The 16997-nt window shown below is 43.5% G+C and overlaps 4 protein-coding genes across 7 annotated transcripts; 2 read left to right on the top strand and 2 right to left on the bottom strand.

Annotated features, from left to right (window-relative positions):
• Positions 1-153: 153 nt before the first annotated feature.
• LOC105700643 (protein SHQ1 homolog) lies at positions 154-2730 on the top strand. The gene is made up of 9 exons (XM_012426682.2): positions 154-479; positions 553-743; positions 815-1008; positions 1091-1495; positions 1567-1690; positions 1765-1928; positions 2001-2155; positions 2228-2281; positions 2381-2730. The coding sequence occupies exons 1-9, from the start codon at positions 337-339 to the stop codon at positions 2529-2531; spliced, it is 1581 nt and encodes a 526-aa protein (XP_012282105.1). The 5' UTR covers positions 154-336; the 3' UTR covers positions 2532-2730.
• Positions 2731-2856: 126 nt separating this feature from the next.
• On the bottom strand, positions 2857-6175 carry LOC105700642. 4 transcript variants are annotated; one of them, XM_012426678.1, is made up of 7 exons: positions 6078-6175; positions 5619-5789; positions 5290-5549; positions 4794-5075; positions 4613-4724; positions 3379-4548; positions 2857-3271 (listed from the first exon to the last, which is right to left on the bottom strand). In XM_012426678.1, the coding sequence occupies exons 3-7, from the start codon at positions 5535-5537 to the stop codon at positions 3005-3007; spliced, it is 2079 nt and encodes a 692-aa protein (XP_012282101.1). In that variant the 5' UTR covers positions 5538-5549; positions 5619-5789; positions 6078-6175; the 3' UTR covers positions 2857-3004. The 4 variants fall into 4 exon arrangements, with proteins under 4 accessions (XP_012282101.1, XP_012282104.1, XP_012282102.1 ...); XM_012426681.1 differs by having other exon boundaries at positions 3385-4548; XM_012426679.1 differs by having other exon boundaries at positions 5619-5805; positions 6078-6165.
• Positions 6176-6863: 688 nt separating this feature from the next.
• On the top strand, positions 6864-16950 carry LOC105700440 (sushi, von Willebrand factor type A, EGF and pentraxin domain-containing protein 1). Its single transcript, XM_023434561.1, has 32 exons — positions 6864-7019; positions 7078-7365; positions 7743-7998; positions 8078-8275; positions 8446-8610; positions 9342-9524; positions 9604-9822; positions 9906-10106; positions 10179-10427; positions 10497-10742; positions 10818-11027; positions 11097-11188; positions 11259-11532; positions 11613-11825; positions 11907-12068; positions 12139-12435; positions 12513-12652; positions 12711-12810; positions 12889-13102; positions 13162-13325; positions 13386-13474; positions 13537-13646; positions 13728-13900; positions 14011-14225; positions 14305-14512; positions 14578-14751; positions 14816-14907; positions 14979-15115; positions 15188-16193; positions 16251-16422; positions 16495-16683; positions 16753-16950. Exons 1-32 carry the CDS (start codon positions 6864-6866, stop codon positions 16938-16940), a joined length of 6780 nt encoding a protein of 2259 aa, XP_023290329.1. The 3' UTR covers positions 16941-16950.
• LOC111674368 lies at positions 8680-9191 on the bottom strand. Its single transcript, XM_023434517.1, has 3 exons — positions 9061-9191; positions 8881-8992; positions 8680-8816 (listed from the first exon to the last, which is right to left on the bottom strand). The coding sequence occupies exons 1-3, from the start codon at positions 9189-9191 to the stop codon at positions 8730-8732; spliced, it is 330 nt and encodes a 109-aa protein (XP_023290285.1). The 3' UTR covers positions 8680-8729.
• Positions 16951-16997: the final 47 nt, after the last annotated feature.

Raw genomic sequence — 16997 nt, 5'->3', positions numbered from 1 at the left:
CGAGCGATTGTGCTAATGATAAATGTATCTTATGTCGATTTTACCGACTTACTGCAATTTAGACTTGCACATGCTTGCGAGTAATCGAAACCGCTGAAACCTGCTTTTTGTGACTACTAGCGCCGCTTCTCAGAACTATTCTGAAGGTTCATTCTTAACCAAGAAATAGTATTTTAGGAGAGAATATCTTCTCTTCGTATTTTAACTATACTCTCTACTTTTGTTTACCATTTGGAAGTACTGGATTCGCTAATCAATCCGTGTTACATGCTTAGTGGGTTTTCTGTCAGATAAAAATCAAATATAGCAAACAAGCGGACCAGAGAAAGAGTCAATATGTTGACTCCAAGATTTGAGTTATCCCAGACAGATAATGAAGTTTTAATAACTGTTCATGCACCTTATACAAACATTAAAGAGACAGAAGTTTACGTAGAAGAAACAACCTTCATATTTTATTCCGCTCCATATTATTTAAGGTAAAATGTTTTAATCTACCGTTCTTAATCAATGTTATGAATGTTTGTAACAGCATTGAATTTATTTTATTAGGTTAAACCTTCCAGGAGAAATTATTGAGAACGATGCATCGTCCGGGAGGTATGACTGTGAAAAGGGAGATTTTCATTTGCGGTTTTCAAAAGTTAATAAAGGTGAACACTTTGAAAATTTGGATATGATCACTACTCTTCTTGCACCTCCAAAGAAGAAAACGAACTTGGTACCGACTATTGAAGTTATCAGTATGTATCTGAATGATTAAGAAACGATGGTTCCATTACAGAGCTGAATTACAATGTTGCTTTTATGACAGGCAATCCTGCAGCAGATTCAGAAGAAAGTAAAAATGGAAATACTAGTGGCAGTGATTCGGAAGAAAAAGAAGAGAACAACGATAATCAGTGGTTTATACAGCAAGAATTACCCAGGGATGATGTTCCGATCTTGTTAACAGCTCCAAAATATGGCTTCGCTAGCAAAGTGTCTAATGCCCTCACAGCATTTGATGTAATTACCCTCTATATGTTTAATATTTGATCACCAACTTCCTGAATCGTTAATACCTTGTTCAATATTTATTGTATTCTAGGTGGCATGGATTAAAGACATTATTGACCTTCCAATGCCTGACAAGACGCCACCAGAGCAGCGCAAGTCATTACGAGAGAAACATGAGAGTGACAGCTTTGACGATGAACATTATATGGCCGATTTTATTCAGACAGAATGCATTGAACCATGTATTAACTTTGAACCTGAATGGTACACAATAAAAGATACCGAAGTCACGTTAAGTGGTACCGAAAAGGATTTACTGAAAGAGCTTCCAAATAAAGAATATTTGTTGGATGATGATGAAATTAATAAAGTATGTTATGGTTTAATTGACATCTTATTTGGAAGTTGCTACAATCACAGAACAATGCTCGGTGAAAATACTGTTGAAAGTAGTTGGACTATTAATAAGTTGAGTTCGACATTGTGCTGGTTTCAGGTTTGTTATTTTTTGTTATTGCATTCTTTTTATCACCAAAACTGTTTTTAAACAAATCCATTGAATTTCAGGAATTTTCCAGCATGAAAGAAGTTATAATTACCTGCATTAGGAGGTCACTTTGTTATCCTTTATACAGAAATTGGGACCTCTCCATAAAGGTACTTGAAGACGTTAAAGCTGTAATAAAATTAGGTTAGTGCAGCATAGTTTTTATATAATTACAGAACATCTTCATTAAGTAGCTCATGAATTTACTTTATACACAGGAAAAAAGTATATCTTAAAATACCTCTGTGAAATCCATGGACTCTTTAATAACTCGTATGAACCTCGTTACATCTTAAATCAGTTATACATAAAGGATTACTTAATTTGGTTACAACAAGCATCTCCCGATTTAATTAAATCACTCTCTGACACTTTAAATGACGTAAGTGTTCAATTATTTGAATTTATAATGATTTAAGTGATCAAATGTAGAAATAGAAAATTTATATTACAGATCGTTCCTTCAAAGGGAGACATGAATCTCGATATCATAGAATTGGAGAAAGCAGCTGCCTCTGTTGTAGAAGAATATATTGTCATAGAAAATAATGCCTATTCGGTAACGGACATGTTGAAAGATTTAAACATTGAAGATTCAAATGAAGCAAGGTACGAATTTAAAAAGAAGTTATTTATTTACTTAATATATTGCAAAGAACTAATTTTGATTATGAATTTCAGGCAGGAAAATGTACCGTTGCTGCAGGGTGAAAAGTGTACAGTGCAAATTAAACAGTAGGTGCAATTGACAAAGCTTGATTAATATATAGTAAAGTATGTAAAAATGTAAAGTTTAAGGGGCTTATTAATAAGGAATGTATTTTCATTGCTTAGGTTAGAACCGGTAAATAATTCACAGGATTCAAGTGACACCAGTGATTCAGATTCTGATTCTGATTCCGATTCAGACTCTGAAACGGACTCCTCCAGTACTTCCAGTAGCAGTACGAGTGATAGCCTTGAATCGGACAACGAACCAAAATGAACAAAATCGTACTTTCATGTTGGTGACCACATACTAATAGGTATTTGTTCCTAAAATGAACCGTTAAGAACTTAAAGCAGAAAACAGTTCAGGAATGAGATATGCCTTTTTGTTTATCGTTAATGAATATTTATGGTATACTTACAGTATATTTATTAATAGCTGTTCGAAGTCAACGAATTATGTAATAATCCTTTAAATAAATATATGTATATAGGACCTCTGGTTGAAAATAAACCGCGATATGTTTTTCAAATATTCATATTTAGTGAAAAAAAAAAATTCCGACACGGTCATCTTGATACAGTCAGTTGTTAGTATTGAACGGTAACGTGAAACAAAGATATATTGCTATATCTATAATTAGGTATATAAAAATATGTTTTATGAATTGCACGTGAAATATATTTTATAATCTTATTCCACGTTACTTTTCAGTTAATTCTCTGGATCGTTAAGCCCACTTTAGCATACTAATCAAGTACGTAATATATCCATGGTAGTAATTTACTGTAATGAGCTATTAATCTACTTTTAATCTCTTCCTCTCCCGGATCGATGTCTTCATCGTCTTCGCCACCGATCGCTTCCTCGGTTCCAAACATTTGTACCGATTCTTCCCGCGTCTGGTCATTGTCATTAAGTCCGTAGATCGGTTTTTTCATGTCTACGAAATTACTTTTACCATTCAATACATCCTCGATCAAATCCGGTGCTCTTGTCGGCGAATCTTCGTCGTTCTGAAACAGTACATCGGAGTAAGAACTAAATTCCTATTATTATTGTTTCACAAATGCATCAATTATTGTAACAGCTACAGTATTATCTAGACATATCGAGGCTTTACCCGTACATAAGCTTGATTAATGTCAGGCCGCAATGTCTGAATTCCTTCATGGTACTCCACGTTTCCATGATTCCGCCAATAGTCGGCATCTTCCCCGTAAAATCCTGGACTTTCGTCGTTACCAAAAATATCCAACAGAACTCCATTCTTCCTCCGTGTTCCCTTTTTTCCTTCCTCGTTGACCTCCTCCGAGCCCAAATCTGCGGCCAGCTCTTTCATGCTTAATTTATCCAGCTTTTTAAAACCTGGAATTCTGTGGCTCAATTCAATTTCCTCTCCCGGGTCGAGGTGCTCGTGATAGTCCGGTACTCCTGTCTTCAAGACTAAATATTCGTGCTTCTTTATCGCGTGATTTCGCTCATGCAAATGCGGAGCGTGCATTATTATCCGAATCGGCATGACGTCATCAGGATCAGAAAAATCATCCACTACATGCTTCGTATCGTGTTCCTCCGAATTTATTTGTTCTTCTTCGCGAGACTCTTCGAGACTGGACAATAGAGAAGGCACTTCGACGAAGTTCTCTTTGACTTCTTCGACATCCTCCAGAAGAGCGTCTTGGTCGGTGCTCGTTTCTTCAAAATTCATTTCAAGGGACGTGTCCGTCGTTATAGGCTCGACTTCGAAATTATCGATCTCCGTAGAAGTATCCACCGTCATTCTGGGCTCTTCGGTTTGGAAATCCACTTCGATAGCCGTATTTTCAGTAAGAGGATCTCCGATTTCCGAATTTCTCGTAGAGGGTGTATCCACCTCGGTGAGATCTTCGGTACGAAAATCGGTCACGTCCTCGCTCTCGAATTCTGAGGAAAAGTACGATCTCGTCGTCTCTTCGTTGACATTATTTTCTGTGCTGAGATCATTGATTCTTTCTCCCTCATTTTTTTCCTGTACCAATTTCTCATCGGAATCGCCAGCGATGTTAAAACTGGGTGTCGTTACTTCTGGATCTTTGCCACCTTTTGTCGTCGATAATTCGACTTCTGAATTTTTTGTGGCGTCCTCGGAAGTTGTTACCGTGGTGTCAGCCAAATTTTCCGACAACTTGTAACTAAATGACGTGGTATGGTAATTTCCATCGTCTAGGAAATTATGCTCCTCATTTTCCAGTCTCAAATTGTCCGGACTTTGCTGATCGATGGGTTCCACTGTGGGACTTTCGCTCGTTCGCTGCAATAATTTATTCATAATAATTTCTAGTTCAAATACAAAGTCTAAGTGCAGATACACCTACGTTACAGGTGCCACAAGGATCGTCCTCGTATGTCGAAAGGATCGCTGCTTTCACGTAGGGGAAATGCAAAATGCTCCAAGGGACGATTACTTGATAAGTCAACCTGCCACACCTGGGGAAGAATTATGAAAAGTATTAATTATTTAATTTCCCAATATTGAGACTCGGTCGAAGACCTCACCGGTCGACGACCGCGATCTGATCCTTGGAGGCGTGTAATTCCTCCCAAATGCGAAGATCCTCCGTGTCCTGGATCATCAGGATGTCTGGACCCGCCTCCTTCATCAGAGCCTCGACAGAATTCTCTCTCAGCTGGAAATCGTCCTCAAAAGGCGAAACCTCTTCCCAGACTTCCCTTTCCTCTTCGTCCTCGGGAGAGGACGTCGAGGAAATCGCGTTTACCACGAAGAAGCGCACGTCGTAAAGTCCGGACCTCTCGAAACGATCCCTCAGCAACCTCAGCCTGTTTCCAATGAACATTAAATTTCATTAAAAAAGAGATACACCGTTAGAAAAAATATCACACCCCTTGAACATTTCCAAACGGAACATAGAACCTATTTTATAAATTAAGTACCCAAGTGCCTCAATTTTCCTATGTTTTCCTCGGCGTCAAAATGATGAATTTATTAATTATGAATGTTGATTAAGGCAGTTTCTCTTTATTTTAAACTTACATGGTCGCCTGTCCGTGGCTGAACTTCCAGGATGCGTCCAGGAAGGCCAGGACACTGACGACTCCTGGCTGCTCGTTTCTCCAGAACTTGACGACTCCACACTGTTCCAAGTAGCTCCAGTCTTCGTGCCGTTTCTTCACCTTGAAGAGGGCCTTGACTAGCGTGTCCTCGGCATAAGGCTCGGCCCTTACGCTCCTCGAGATCGTCGACGTGGCGAAAAATCCAAGGACCAAGGCCGCGACCTTCATCGTCGACTGAGCCTGCAAAATGGCTCCATAAAGTCTCCCCTTTTCCTTTTTCCCCCATATTTGAAAGCATGCACGATTTACCTATGCGCAGTATGCGAGCGTTGTGTGTTTGAAAAAAATTTGATGAAATCGGCACCGTCCTTCCGAGGTCCTTCGAAACTTTGCAGGGGGACCTTCGGGCAAGGATGCAACAACGTGGCGAACCGGTTCGGACGGCGCTCGCTTGGAAACTGCCTGTTTGTACGGATTTTCCTAAGGATATACTCATCTACAGGAACATCGAAGAAGATCTCCCACGCATGGGACGAACCTGCACCCTTCTTGCCTCGGTTCGTTAATAATTCAAAACGAGGGGCCTCAGGAAACGGTTCGCCCCCCCTGCGCGACTTTCCCTCCGTTCGAGGGAAAAGCAGGAAAAAATCCGGAGTTTCCTCTCCCCGGGATTAAAAAATTTATATCTCCTACCCCGTGAAATTCAGCTCCGGGTTCCTTTCGGTCTCTGGGTTTATAATAGGGTCGAATGTACGAATTCCGCCTTACCTGGTGCTCGAGATGGCCGATTTCGATCCTGCAGCCGAGGTCTATCGACGCTCCCGGAGACGCGATTTCCCGATCGGATCGCGTCGAGTCTTCGATCGAACGTCAATTAAAATTCCCGATCGTGACTCCTGAGAGTCGCCCAGTCTAAGAGCGTCCACGCACATACTTGGCCGGATTTATAAATGGAACAGAGGCTCCTTTGTTCTCGGATCTTTTTAAACGGTTCGGAACTGTCGCTTCGAACCTTCCCTTGCTCGAGATCGAGCAGTGCGGCGCGATCGCCGCGGTTCGACCGGTCGCTCCCCCTTAGCTTCGTATCTCTTTATCGTCACCCCTTATCGTGAATTTCCCCCGGAAATAGCGAAGGCCCCGGATCCCCTTAAAGTATGGTAAAGACGTGAATAAATTAAAATGGAGTTTTCATCGCTGGAGCTTCTGTTCCTCCTGCTGGTCTTTGCGACCCTATCGAGGCCCTTCGAGTTTAAGGTGATGCGAAAGTGGCGTCGGAAAATTTTCGTTCGTGATATCGAATCGTTTCAAGCTTTACCACGTGTACGTAGAGGTCCTGGAAGGTCTTGACACCCATGAAACTTCAATTTTATTCAAAATTTCTTTACGGGCATTTTTAAAAACGTGCATAAATAGTTCAACTTCATGGGTGGCGGAACCTTCCTTAGGGCTTCTACTCTTTTGCGGTACATTTCAAACGATTCGGTACATGCGGAAAAGTGTAAACGATTGACTCCTCAGATGCCGCTTTCCCGCCACCTTAAGGGCCTCGGAAATATGTCTAGGGGAAATCCAGGGGAGGTCGGAGATTTTTTTAACCCCCTGGAAATTCATCTCCTGGGGGACGTGGAGAGAGCCTCGAGGGACAAGGTGAACCTTCTTTCGGAGCGCTTTAAGTCGCAGGTGGATCGACTTCGCGAGAACGGCGAGCAGGTAATTAATAAATTGCGGGTTGAAATTTAGTGGAAATCTGAGGGAGTTGTTTTTTTAGCTGGAGCTGGTGTTTCTCATCGACGCCTCGTCTTCGGTGGGTTTGCCGAATTTTCGCTCGGAGTTGAATTTCGCCAAGAAGCTTCTCTCTGACTTCACGGTCTCACCTGGGGCGACCAGAGTGGCTTTGGTCACTTTTTCTGACAGAAAAGATGTGGTTCGTAGGGTGGACCAGATATCTCGAGCGGAGCCAGAGGATGGGAAGTGTCGTCTGCTGAACAAACAGCTGGAGAACGTCACCTACAGCGGAGGAGGAACCTACACGCGCGGTGCGTTGCTGGAAGCGATGGCGAGTGTCCACCTGCGAGGCATCCTTGGATCGTTCCTCCCAATTTTAAATACCTAGCTACCCACGATAACGACGAATCGTAGCGATTTATATCGTCGAGTTCTTCCACAGTATTTAAATATTTAAATATTTAATTTTTGTTACGCAGCTTGACATACCAAAAAATATGCAACCGAAGCGGTCCACTTAAGGATCGAGTGCAGATCTGTGCAGAATTTTGCACATTCCAATTCGGACTCATCGTAGCGATTTGTCGTTCGTGGGCAGCTATCGATAGAATCGAGTTCCGATGTCCCGACGCGGAATGAATAATTAATCTTGAGGAAAATGCAGGACCTCTGCATCGAATTTCGACTGACTCGGAGTGTTCGCCACAGATGATCCTGAAGAAGGGGCGACCGACAGCCAGGAAGGCGGTGTTCCTGGTGACCGACGGCTTCAGCAACGGCGGAGACCCTCGAGCAGCTGCCAGGTTCCTCAAGGACTCGGGAGCCGAGATTTTCACGTTTGGTATCCGCACTGGAAACGTAGAGGAACTCCAAGAGATCGCCAGTGAACCAGGGCACGCCCATAGTTATCTTCTCGATAGTTTCCCAGAGTTTGAGGCCCTGGCTAGGCGAGCTCTGCACAGGGGTGAGCGATAAGGAAGTCGAGCACCGGAAGTCGGCCATCGAGATCCTCGATTTCATTTCCTTTCCATTTATTTTCCCAGATTTGAAAGCCGGACGGTACATCCCAGCCACGCCGAAGGACGCCTGCGATGGTCTCTGCGAGGAAAGGGATGAAATTGCAGGTGCAAGTGATTGCTGCGATGCACTCGCTACTTGCGCTTGCGGCACCGCTACTGGTCATTACGCCTGTTTATGTCCTCCAGGGTACTTTGGTTCCGGTCTTAGAGGGTCCTGTAGACGTACGTTGACTTTTATCCAGATTATTATTAAGATTCTGCATTTTTTTTTTAATGAAAGTAGCAGCGAGTAAGTGCAACAAAAAGGTGGAGATAGAGACTTAGATTGATTTTTCTAGTTATTAAGTGGACGTCTCGGTGAAGGTAATCATTAGCAATTTGTGAAATTCTAGCTTGCCCCAATGGCACGTATGGCCTCGGAGATGTTCCTGGAGACTCCGTCGCTGTCTGCACATCCTGTCCTGACGTTAATCACGTGACCCTGAAAATCCCGGCGATTTCAAGCGATGACTGCACCTGCGCTCTTGGATTCATCACCGACAGAGCGAAATGCGAAGGTAATTTCGATTTCCCAGGTGAATCGGTTCACCGTTTTCGAGGAGATATTTTTCTTTTGCAATGCGTTCCCCTCTTCCTGGTGGTATTTATTAAATATGATTTCTCGCCGAATTTGGTATCACATTCTTGGAGGTTTAACTCGATTCCCTCGATACGGCCCATACTTCTCCAGCAGAAATTCAGGCTTTGACGCTAGCCATCCGTACTGTAAATTTGGAGAAATTAAAAATCACCGCCAATGTTCTTGTTAAAAATTCATAATTAATTACAGCGCCACTTGTGGTCTCTGGTATCGGCAGGCAGGATCTTTCATCTTCTTTGAACCTATCCATCCTGATGGCTTTCTCGTCGCACAGTTCCTGCATCTCTCTTTCCACGTTCCTTTACGAGACGTCAACTAATTTTTTAATCCTATACATTCCGTACAAAATTTTCAGATATCTCCTCACGTGTATTCCTCGATTAACCACTTATACTTCCGCAGCCAATCGATCTGCTTCTGCTTGGTCTTCTTCTCGCTCTCTTTGAAATCTCGCTCCACGGACACGAAATCGTAGACCTTGTCGCCTCTAAGTTGCATGGCCCTTTCTCAGGAATTAACGAGTTATGTAAAAAATCGGGAAAAAAATCCTGCATATCCGAAATACGTATCAAAGTTTACAAAATCTCCATCCACCGATCGTGAAACAATTCACGGTCTGCCAGGAACCAATCACGGATTTCATTCCAGCGATTACTTGTTCCAAATTGACGGTGCCAGAAAATGGATACCTGGTGAAAGCGAGTGCTTGCAGTAACGTCGTCAATGCAGCTTGCGGTGTCAGGTGCAGAATCGGATTTCACCTTTTGGGGGACAGCATTCGATTGTGTCGAAGAAACGGGGCCTGGTCCGGCGTAGAGCCGAAATGTCTCCGTGAGTCTTATAAAGAGAAGGAAGAAAAATTGAAATAAAAAGGAAACCTAAAATTTCACTTTTAACATTTTCTTTTTAGTGAAAACGTGCTCGGCTCTCGGCGCTCCCAGCCACGGGCGCATTCGGTGCGAGCACGAAGATATCGATCAGCATCGATTGATAACGTCAGGTGCAGCGGCACATCCGATTGACACTCGCTGCCAATTTAAATGTGACATCGGTTATCAGCTGAGGGGTAGCAGGATTCGCAACTGCCTGCCATTGTCTCGTTGGGATGGCCTAAAAGTGACTTGCAAACGTAAGTGCGATATTTTTTTTTTTATTTTTTTCGTGACGGTATTCGTGCACTTAATTAATTTTTCTCTCGTGTTGCTCGACTAGCGATAAAGTGTCAGCCTCTGAGGAAGGTCGCCAATGGAGAGATCGTCCCTAAGATCTGCACCGGGACGAATAAATTACCTTTTGCCACTAATTGTACCCTCGTTTGTAAGGAAGGATTTGCTCTAGAAGGACCTCGCAATAAATTGTGCTCAGGTCGTACTGGCACCTGGACCAGGAGACACAGCGTGAATCGCTGCGTGGGTATGGAAAAGAATATAAATTAATTCATTGACATTGTCGCACACCTATTTTCATGCAATTCTATTGTTACAGATAAAACGCCACCCGTGATCGCGTGTCCGCCGAATATTACCGTGGAGACGATACGAGGAGAGAATTACGCGTTGATTAATTGGACGACACCAGTTGCGACTGATAACTCTAATCAGGACCCGGTAGTTTGGAGCAAACCCCATATCTCATTCCCATGGAAAGTGACGATAGGCTCGCGAAATGTCATCTACATTGCCAAAGATGTCAGTGGGAATAAAGCGGAGTGCAGATTTACCGTCGACGTGGTCGGTGAGTTTAATAATTGCACTTGATAATGGCAAATTAATAAACTTCTTTTCGTTACATGGGATTTTTCAGACAAGGAGAAACCGACCGTGGAGAATTGCGAGGATCCACCTGTGCACCTGATTGACGGAGACTCAGGTGCAAAAAATGTCTCCTGGATAGAACCGATATTTTTCGACAATTCAGGGTTCGTTCATGTAGAACGAAGTCGTAGACCTGGAGAAGGAATATTTCAACTGGGAACGACCAGAGTTACTTATAATGCAACTGATAAATACAACAACACTCGGAGCTGCGTTATCAACGTTACGGTGGAAGGTGATAGTGGGTTCCACGTGTTACCTGTAATTCACCTCCTACCTGGGAAAATAATTCCTACGTTATCGTGTACAGATGCTTGCCAAAATATTCCGATATTTTCAAACGGACATGCAACGTGCAATTCGCATGAAATGCAAGGACTGCAATGTCTCGTCACCTGTGACGAAGGATATGCATTTGTAATAGAGTCTGCAGCGTCTCCACTTCCGGAAGACGTCTTCACCATTACTTGCAGTGCGCATAATCACACGTGGAACAGCAGTTACTTTCCGGACTGCTCTGGTATCAAATATATATATCGGATAATTTATAACGGGGGCAATAGATAATCAACTTTCACATATTTTACAGTCTCGCGGATACCGGACACGATATCTCAAGATGTGAAGATCTTCCTGGAGGGAAACTCGACGATCTGCTCCGAATCTTCGACCGTTCGAGAGGTGATTAACAACTTTCGCGATCCTTATCACCAAAATTGACAGATCCGGTCTGATTTAGTTCCTCTTTCAGATAAGTGATCGCATTAACGAAGATTTACGAGCTAAACTGATCGATGTGTGCGGCAACGACGTGGACTGCACTCTATCGAAAATCGATTCCGCGTGTACGGAAGGATCGGTTTTCGATAATGTAGATTCGAATTTCCTACGTAGACGCAAAAGGGACGAGCGGACAAAAAATCACGCAAAGAAGAAACGAGAATCGCCAAGTAAAGAAACAGCGGTCGATCGGCCGAGAATCAAGAGAAAGAGGGAAAAAATTGAGATGAGGTTCAGGATTATCGGTGAGAGTCCTGGATCACTTCGAACGATGTTAAAGTCAAATTAAATATTCATAAACGGTGAGATAAATATCATTCCTTAGGGAGAATAATTGAGGAGAACCAGAACGATCCTAGAAGAGGAGTGACAAAATTGCGCGAGACGATTCAATCGATGACGATGTCGGGTCAATTAAACCTGCTCAACAATCGAACCAATTACGAGATCGCAAAACTCGCCCTGAACCTTCACATGGTATTCGAGGAGCCCCAGGAGCTCTGCGAATCCGGAAGCGTCCTGAGAAAGCATAATTGCGGTTTGACATCCGAAATATCAGGATTTTAAAATCCAAATTGAGAGTAAACATTTTTTTACCTCGATTATCATCTAATTTCAGTTAAATGCTCGAGTGGAACCTTCCACAACGTGACAAGAGTGCAGTGTCAATCTTGTCCTTTGGGGGAGTATCAAGATGCGAGTGGGGCATTGCAGTGCAAGAAGTGCCCAGAAAGGACCTCCACCAAGAGGATGCGCTCAAAATCTCCCGACGACTGCATCCGTAGGACCTTTAAAAATATTTTAGCAAATCCTTGAGGGGTAGTTATATTAAAAGAAATTATCATCGGTAGGTGTTTGCTCTCCTGGCTATTATTCTCGGCGAAGACGCCATCACGAACAGGTGATCGCCCTGGAGCCGTGCGTTTCCTGCGAAATCGGGTTTTATCAGTCCCAATATGGACAGAACGAGTGCACAGCTTGTCCACCGAATACATTGACCAGAAACCGCGGTTCCAAGTGGCCAAGCGAGTGCATTCATTCAAATGACGTTGACAGCGACGTGTGTCATATAAATCCGTGCCTCCACCAAGGAAAATGCATCCGCGAGAAGGACGGCTTCAGCTGCGAATGCGACGACCGCCATGTGGGTAAGATTGCATCGTTTAACGATATCGCCAATTTTATGCAAAAGAGTCCTGGAGTAAAAAGTAAATTAACATTGCAGGCTCCAGGTGCGAGCAATTTCAGAATCCTTGCGACTCGTCTCCGTGCTTGAACGAAGGGGAATGCAGGGCGAGCAACGAGAGCATCGTTCCCTCCTACAGGTGCAGCTGTAAAATCGGGTACAAGGGGCAGAACTGTGAGGTAACGAGGAAGGAAATTTGATCCGTCAAGGATAATATGTAAAAGCCTCATTTTGCAGATTTACGTGGACGAGTGCACCTGCAATCCTTGCCAAAACGGTGGGGAATGCATCAGTACCGAGAAGGACTTCACCTGCAATTGCAAGGACGGCTTTGAAGGCAGGTTCAGGCTGCGGATAAGAAAAAATATGTTTCACTGTAACTTGAGAGATCATGCTCCATTTTGTATGCATTCAGGAGAGCTTTGTGACATCGCATTAGATCACTGTGAGCCTTCTCCATGTCTGGAAGGATCTACGTGCAGTGCAGTGAACGGTACATGGGAGTGCACATGCAGACCTGGATTTCTCGGTCGCCACTGCAATTTACTTGCCTGCGACTGGCTGCCTTGTCATCCACAACAAATTTGCATAAACATAGAAGACGATCCAGCCGCCAGAAATAGTTACAGGTGAGCAATAAGCCTTCGGCTTATTTTATGATTTTTATTTATTATTCAATATTTTCCAGATGTCAATGTCCAGATGGCTATGTAGGACACGACTGCGGGACAAAAGTAGATCCTTGTACATCTACGCCTTGTCTCAATGGAGGCACCTGCAACTGGGATGGGACCATCTTTAATTACACCTGCGTTTGTCCAGACACTTTCGGAGGCACCGATTGCGAAAAAAGTAGGTCGAGAATTTCGATAGCGGGAATTTAAAATTCTCATCCCCGTTAATTTCTTTTAGAATTATCTTCAGATTATGTCATGCACTTCACAACGTCCGGCACCACCGATTACGTGATGATGCAGGGACCCTCCGAGAATATAACCCAGGTAATCGCGAAATTTCGTGCTGAGAATTAAAGTAATTCATTTAATTTTTAACCTCGGCACAGTTTACGGCTTGTCTCTGGCTGCAAGCTGCCGACACCTTCAATTACGGAACAGTCCTGTCATATGCAACGCGGCATCACGATAACGCCCTTACGTTCACTGATTATAATGGGTACATATATGTCATTATTTTTTTCTTGAAGTCGTCACACGCCATTTAGACGCTCTAACTTTCAATCCATGAATTTAATAGATTCGTTCTGTACGTGAATGGCAAGAAAATCGTCACCGACATAACAGCCAATGATGGGCACTGGCATTTTCTTTGCATTTCATGGGAAAACGAATTTGGGGCTTGGAACATCTCCGTGGACGGTGTCATCCAAGACAATGGCACGGGTCTAGCGAGTGGCACCGAAATTGGAGGTAAAGTTAAATTCAAGAGTTGTTAGGTATTATATTTCTTTCAATCTGGAGGATTAGGAACGCAAAAGTGTGATCATGTCAATAATAAAAATTCCATCTTTTCTACGCAGGAAGTGGAACTCTCGTTGTCGGGCAGGAACAGGATCGACTGGGCGGTGGTTTCTCAGAGTCGGAGTCCTTTTTGGGGAAGTTGACTTTGCTGGACGTTTGGGATCGGGTCCTGGACCCAGAGTACATAGAAAAATTGAGGTCCTCTTGTCTGAACTACCGAGGTTCTTTGTTCAGCTGGAATCAAATGCAGGAGCACATTCACGGCGGCGTTTTGGTACGAAATGAATTCTGCATCCGACTAACAAAGTCCTGGACGATATGATTTTTTTTTCTCTGGGTTTTCGTAACCACAGATTCTTAATTCTGGATTCTGCCGAGGCTGTCCATCACCGGTAACGCCGTTTCAAGGATACGTAAACGCCAGCGACGACTTATCCGAAATTACCTACTCCTGCGAAATTGGACACCTCGTGCAATTCGGACAGAAAATGCAGTCCACCTTGACCAGGAGATGCCTCAAGCAAGGACACTGGGAAGGATATTACACCCCGAGCTGCACCAGTGAGCGAACCATCGCCCTAATTCTTTATGGAGTGCAGTTTCAACTAATCGAAAAATCTCCCTAGGAATAAAATGCGGATTTCCGGGATATTTCCCTCGAGGACGTATCCATGGAAGGTCCTACATGTACGGAGACAAGATTTACTACTCCTGCGAGGAAGGCTACGTACTCCGAGGTAACATGCACAGGATCTGTAACGCAGAAGGCAGGTGGAGTGGCCTACAACCGATTTGCCTAGGTGAGGAGTAATTAAATACCTCGATGCATATCTAATTTTCATTGATTTACGAATAAATTAACAGGACGAACCTGTAGAAATCTCCTGGCGCCGGAAAACGGGGACATCGAGTACATCATCGACGAGCACGAAAGGGAAGACATTACGATTTTACAGGTATATTGGAGAGATTAAAATTCATGTTGAAACGTGAAATTATATGAGAATTGAAATTATGCTTGTCGCAGGTTGGACAGCAGCTGGAATTTAAGTGCGACCCCGGATACCGATTGGTCGGTGAACGTCTCTTGACTTGTCTGGAATCCGGTACTTGGGACAACGAGAGGCCATTCTGCGAATCTTTCGGATGCCCCCCGCCGAAATCGTATGATTTACTTTCAGGTTTAACGAGGTTGAAGAAAGAAATATAAAAAATTCTAACCGAGTCTTCATTCAGGATTTCTCACGGATACGTCGTGTCGAACGTTTCCTCGGACTACAACGTGAGTTCCGAGTCCGAAGGCGAGGACGATTATTACCAGGAGAAGGGATACTTTTATGGGGACGTCGTGGGATTCTCCTGCCACTCTGGATATAAATTCCAGGGCAACCATAATTTACTGGCGGAGTTTCGACTCCAGTGCACCACAAACGGAACCTGGAATGGCCCCGTCCCTGACTGCGTTCCTCTGCAATGCCCCCGGCCGAAGGCCTTAAAAAACGGCAGAGTATTCGTCATCGATTCGTCACCGAATGGCACCGCGATCGAGATTAAAGAAAATCTCGACAGGAATTCAACGACCGAGGAGAATTCCTCCCCTTTCGGGGATTCCATCTCTAAGGAGATCCATCGACGAGACGTCTTAGAGGCGGAGGACGAAGACGAGGACCAAGAGTCGCGGGATAATAAATTTACAGATGAATCAACGGAAGCAGAAATCCCGGAAAAATTGGAAATCAATTTCCCATGGGGCACGAGAATTTCCTTCGAATGTGACACGGGTTATAGACTCATAGGACCAAATTTCGGAGTCTGTTTGGATAGCGAAGAGTGGTCTTACGGCGATCCGATATGCAAAGTACAAGAATGTCCCATTGAGGCTCATCCTCTGATTCGGCTTGTGCCTAATCTGGCGAGTTATTTCAGATTCAGGGAAAACTCCTCGGGCAAAGAATCCGAGTTATGGGAAAATAATCAGAGAGCGTATAGAGTTCTCGGAAATGCCGAGTTTTTCCTAGGAGGGAGGATGCATGGAAATGAGACGACCCTTACGTGCCAGGAAAATGCAAATCTTGACCTGCAGGGTCTTAACAGATCCGAGAATATTACAAGACTGACGTGGAGGTGCGACGAGAACGGAAATTGGAAGATTTCTAACGTCGACGTCGACGAGGCGAAATTCACGAAATTTCTGAAGAATTCCGAGGGCCTTTGTAAAAACATCACCTGCGACCTGCCGCAGGTGAGGAAAATATTAATGTCACGAGACGTGGGTAGATTAATGCAAATTTCTTCACAGGAGCCGAATGACGGATATATCGTGCCCGATGATGACGTAAATAATAATAGAAGTTTCAGGACCGTCGACGAAGAGGTGACGTTCAAGTGTCGCCATGGTTATATTTTACGAGGTTCGAACAAATCTATTTGCCTTAAAAGTGGCAATTGGTCAGAGACTCCGACTTGTAAATGTGAGAAGAAAAAAATTTCTCCCCTAAATATAGAAACAATCAGGGTATATTTATAAGGGAATTCATTTCCAGCGGTAACTTGTGGAAAACCGGCGATTCCACAAAATGCGAAATTAAGGAAGACCGGAATTGAAGTTAAAGAATACGTATTTGGTAATTTGATAATCTATGACTGCACAATGGGCTACCGAATGTCCGGCCAACCTGAAGTGAGATGTCTGGCCAATGGCAGCTGGTCGAAATTACATGGGAAATGCTCCAGTAAGATCGATAAATAAATTATCGAATTTTTAGAAGGCTATGAAATATAAATTAACACATTCATTTCAGAAATATCCTGTGGGAAGCCGAAGTTATCACCGGGTGTTATCGTACGTGGCCGATCGTACTTATACCAAGACGAATTATTTTATACTTGCCCTAATACCAGTAAACAAGGAGTAATTACATGCAGAAGTGACGGACAATGGAGCGAGTTACCGAATTGTTCGAATGCCCAAAATAATGGACGGACTTAAACACGGCGTAAATGTTATTTTCAGTCAATGCGTCTATTTACTTGCTACATATAATAA

This window comes from Orussus abietinus, unplaced genomic scaffold (assembly GCF_000612105.2).
Source record: "Orussus abietinus isolate OABI.00-Male unplaced genomic scaffold, Oabi_2.0 scaffold2, whole genome shotgun sequence".
Lineage (NCBI taxonomy): Eukaryota > Metazoa > Arthropoda > Insecta > Hymenoptera > Orussidae > Orussus > Orussus abietinus.
Note: the sequence above shows the minus strand (reverse complement) of the source record. Positions and strands in the feature narration are given on the sequence as shown.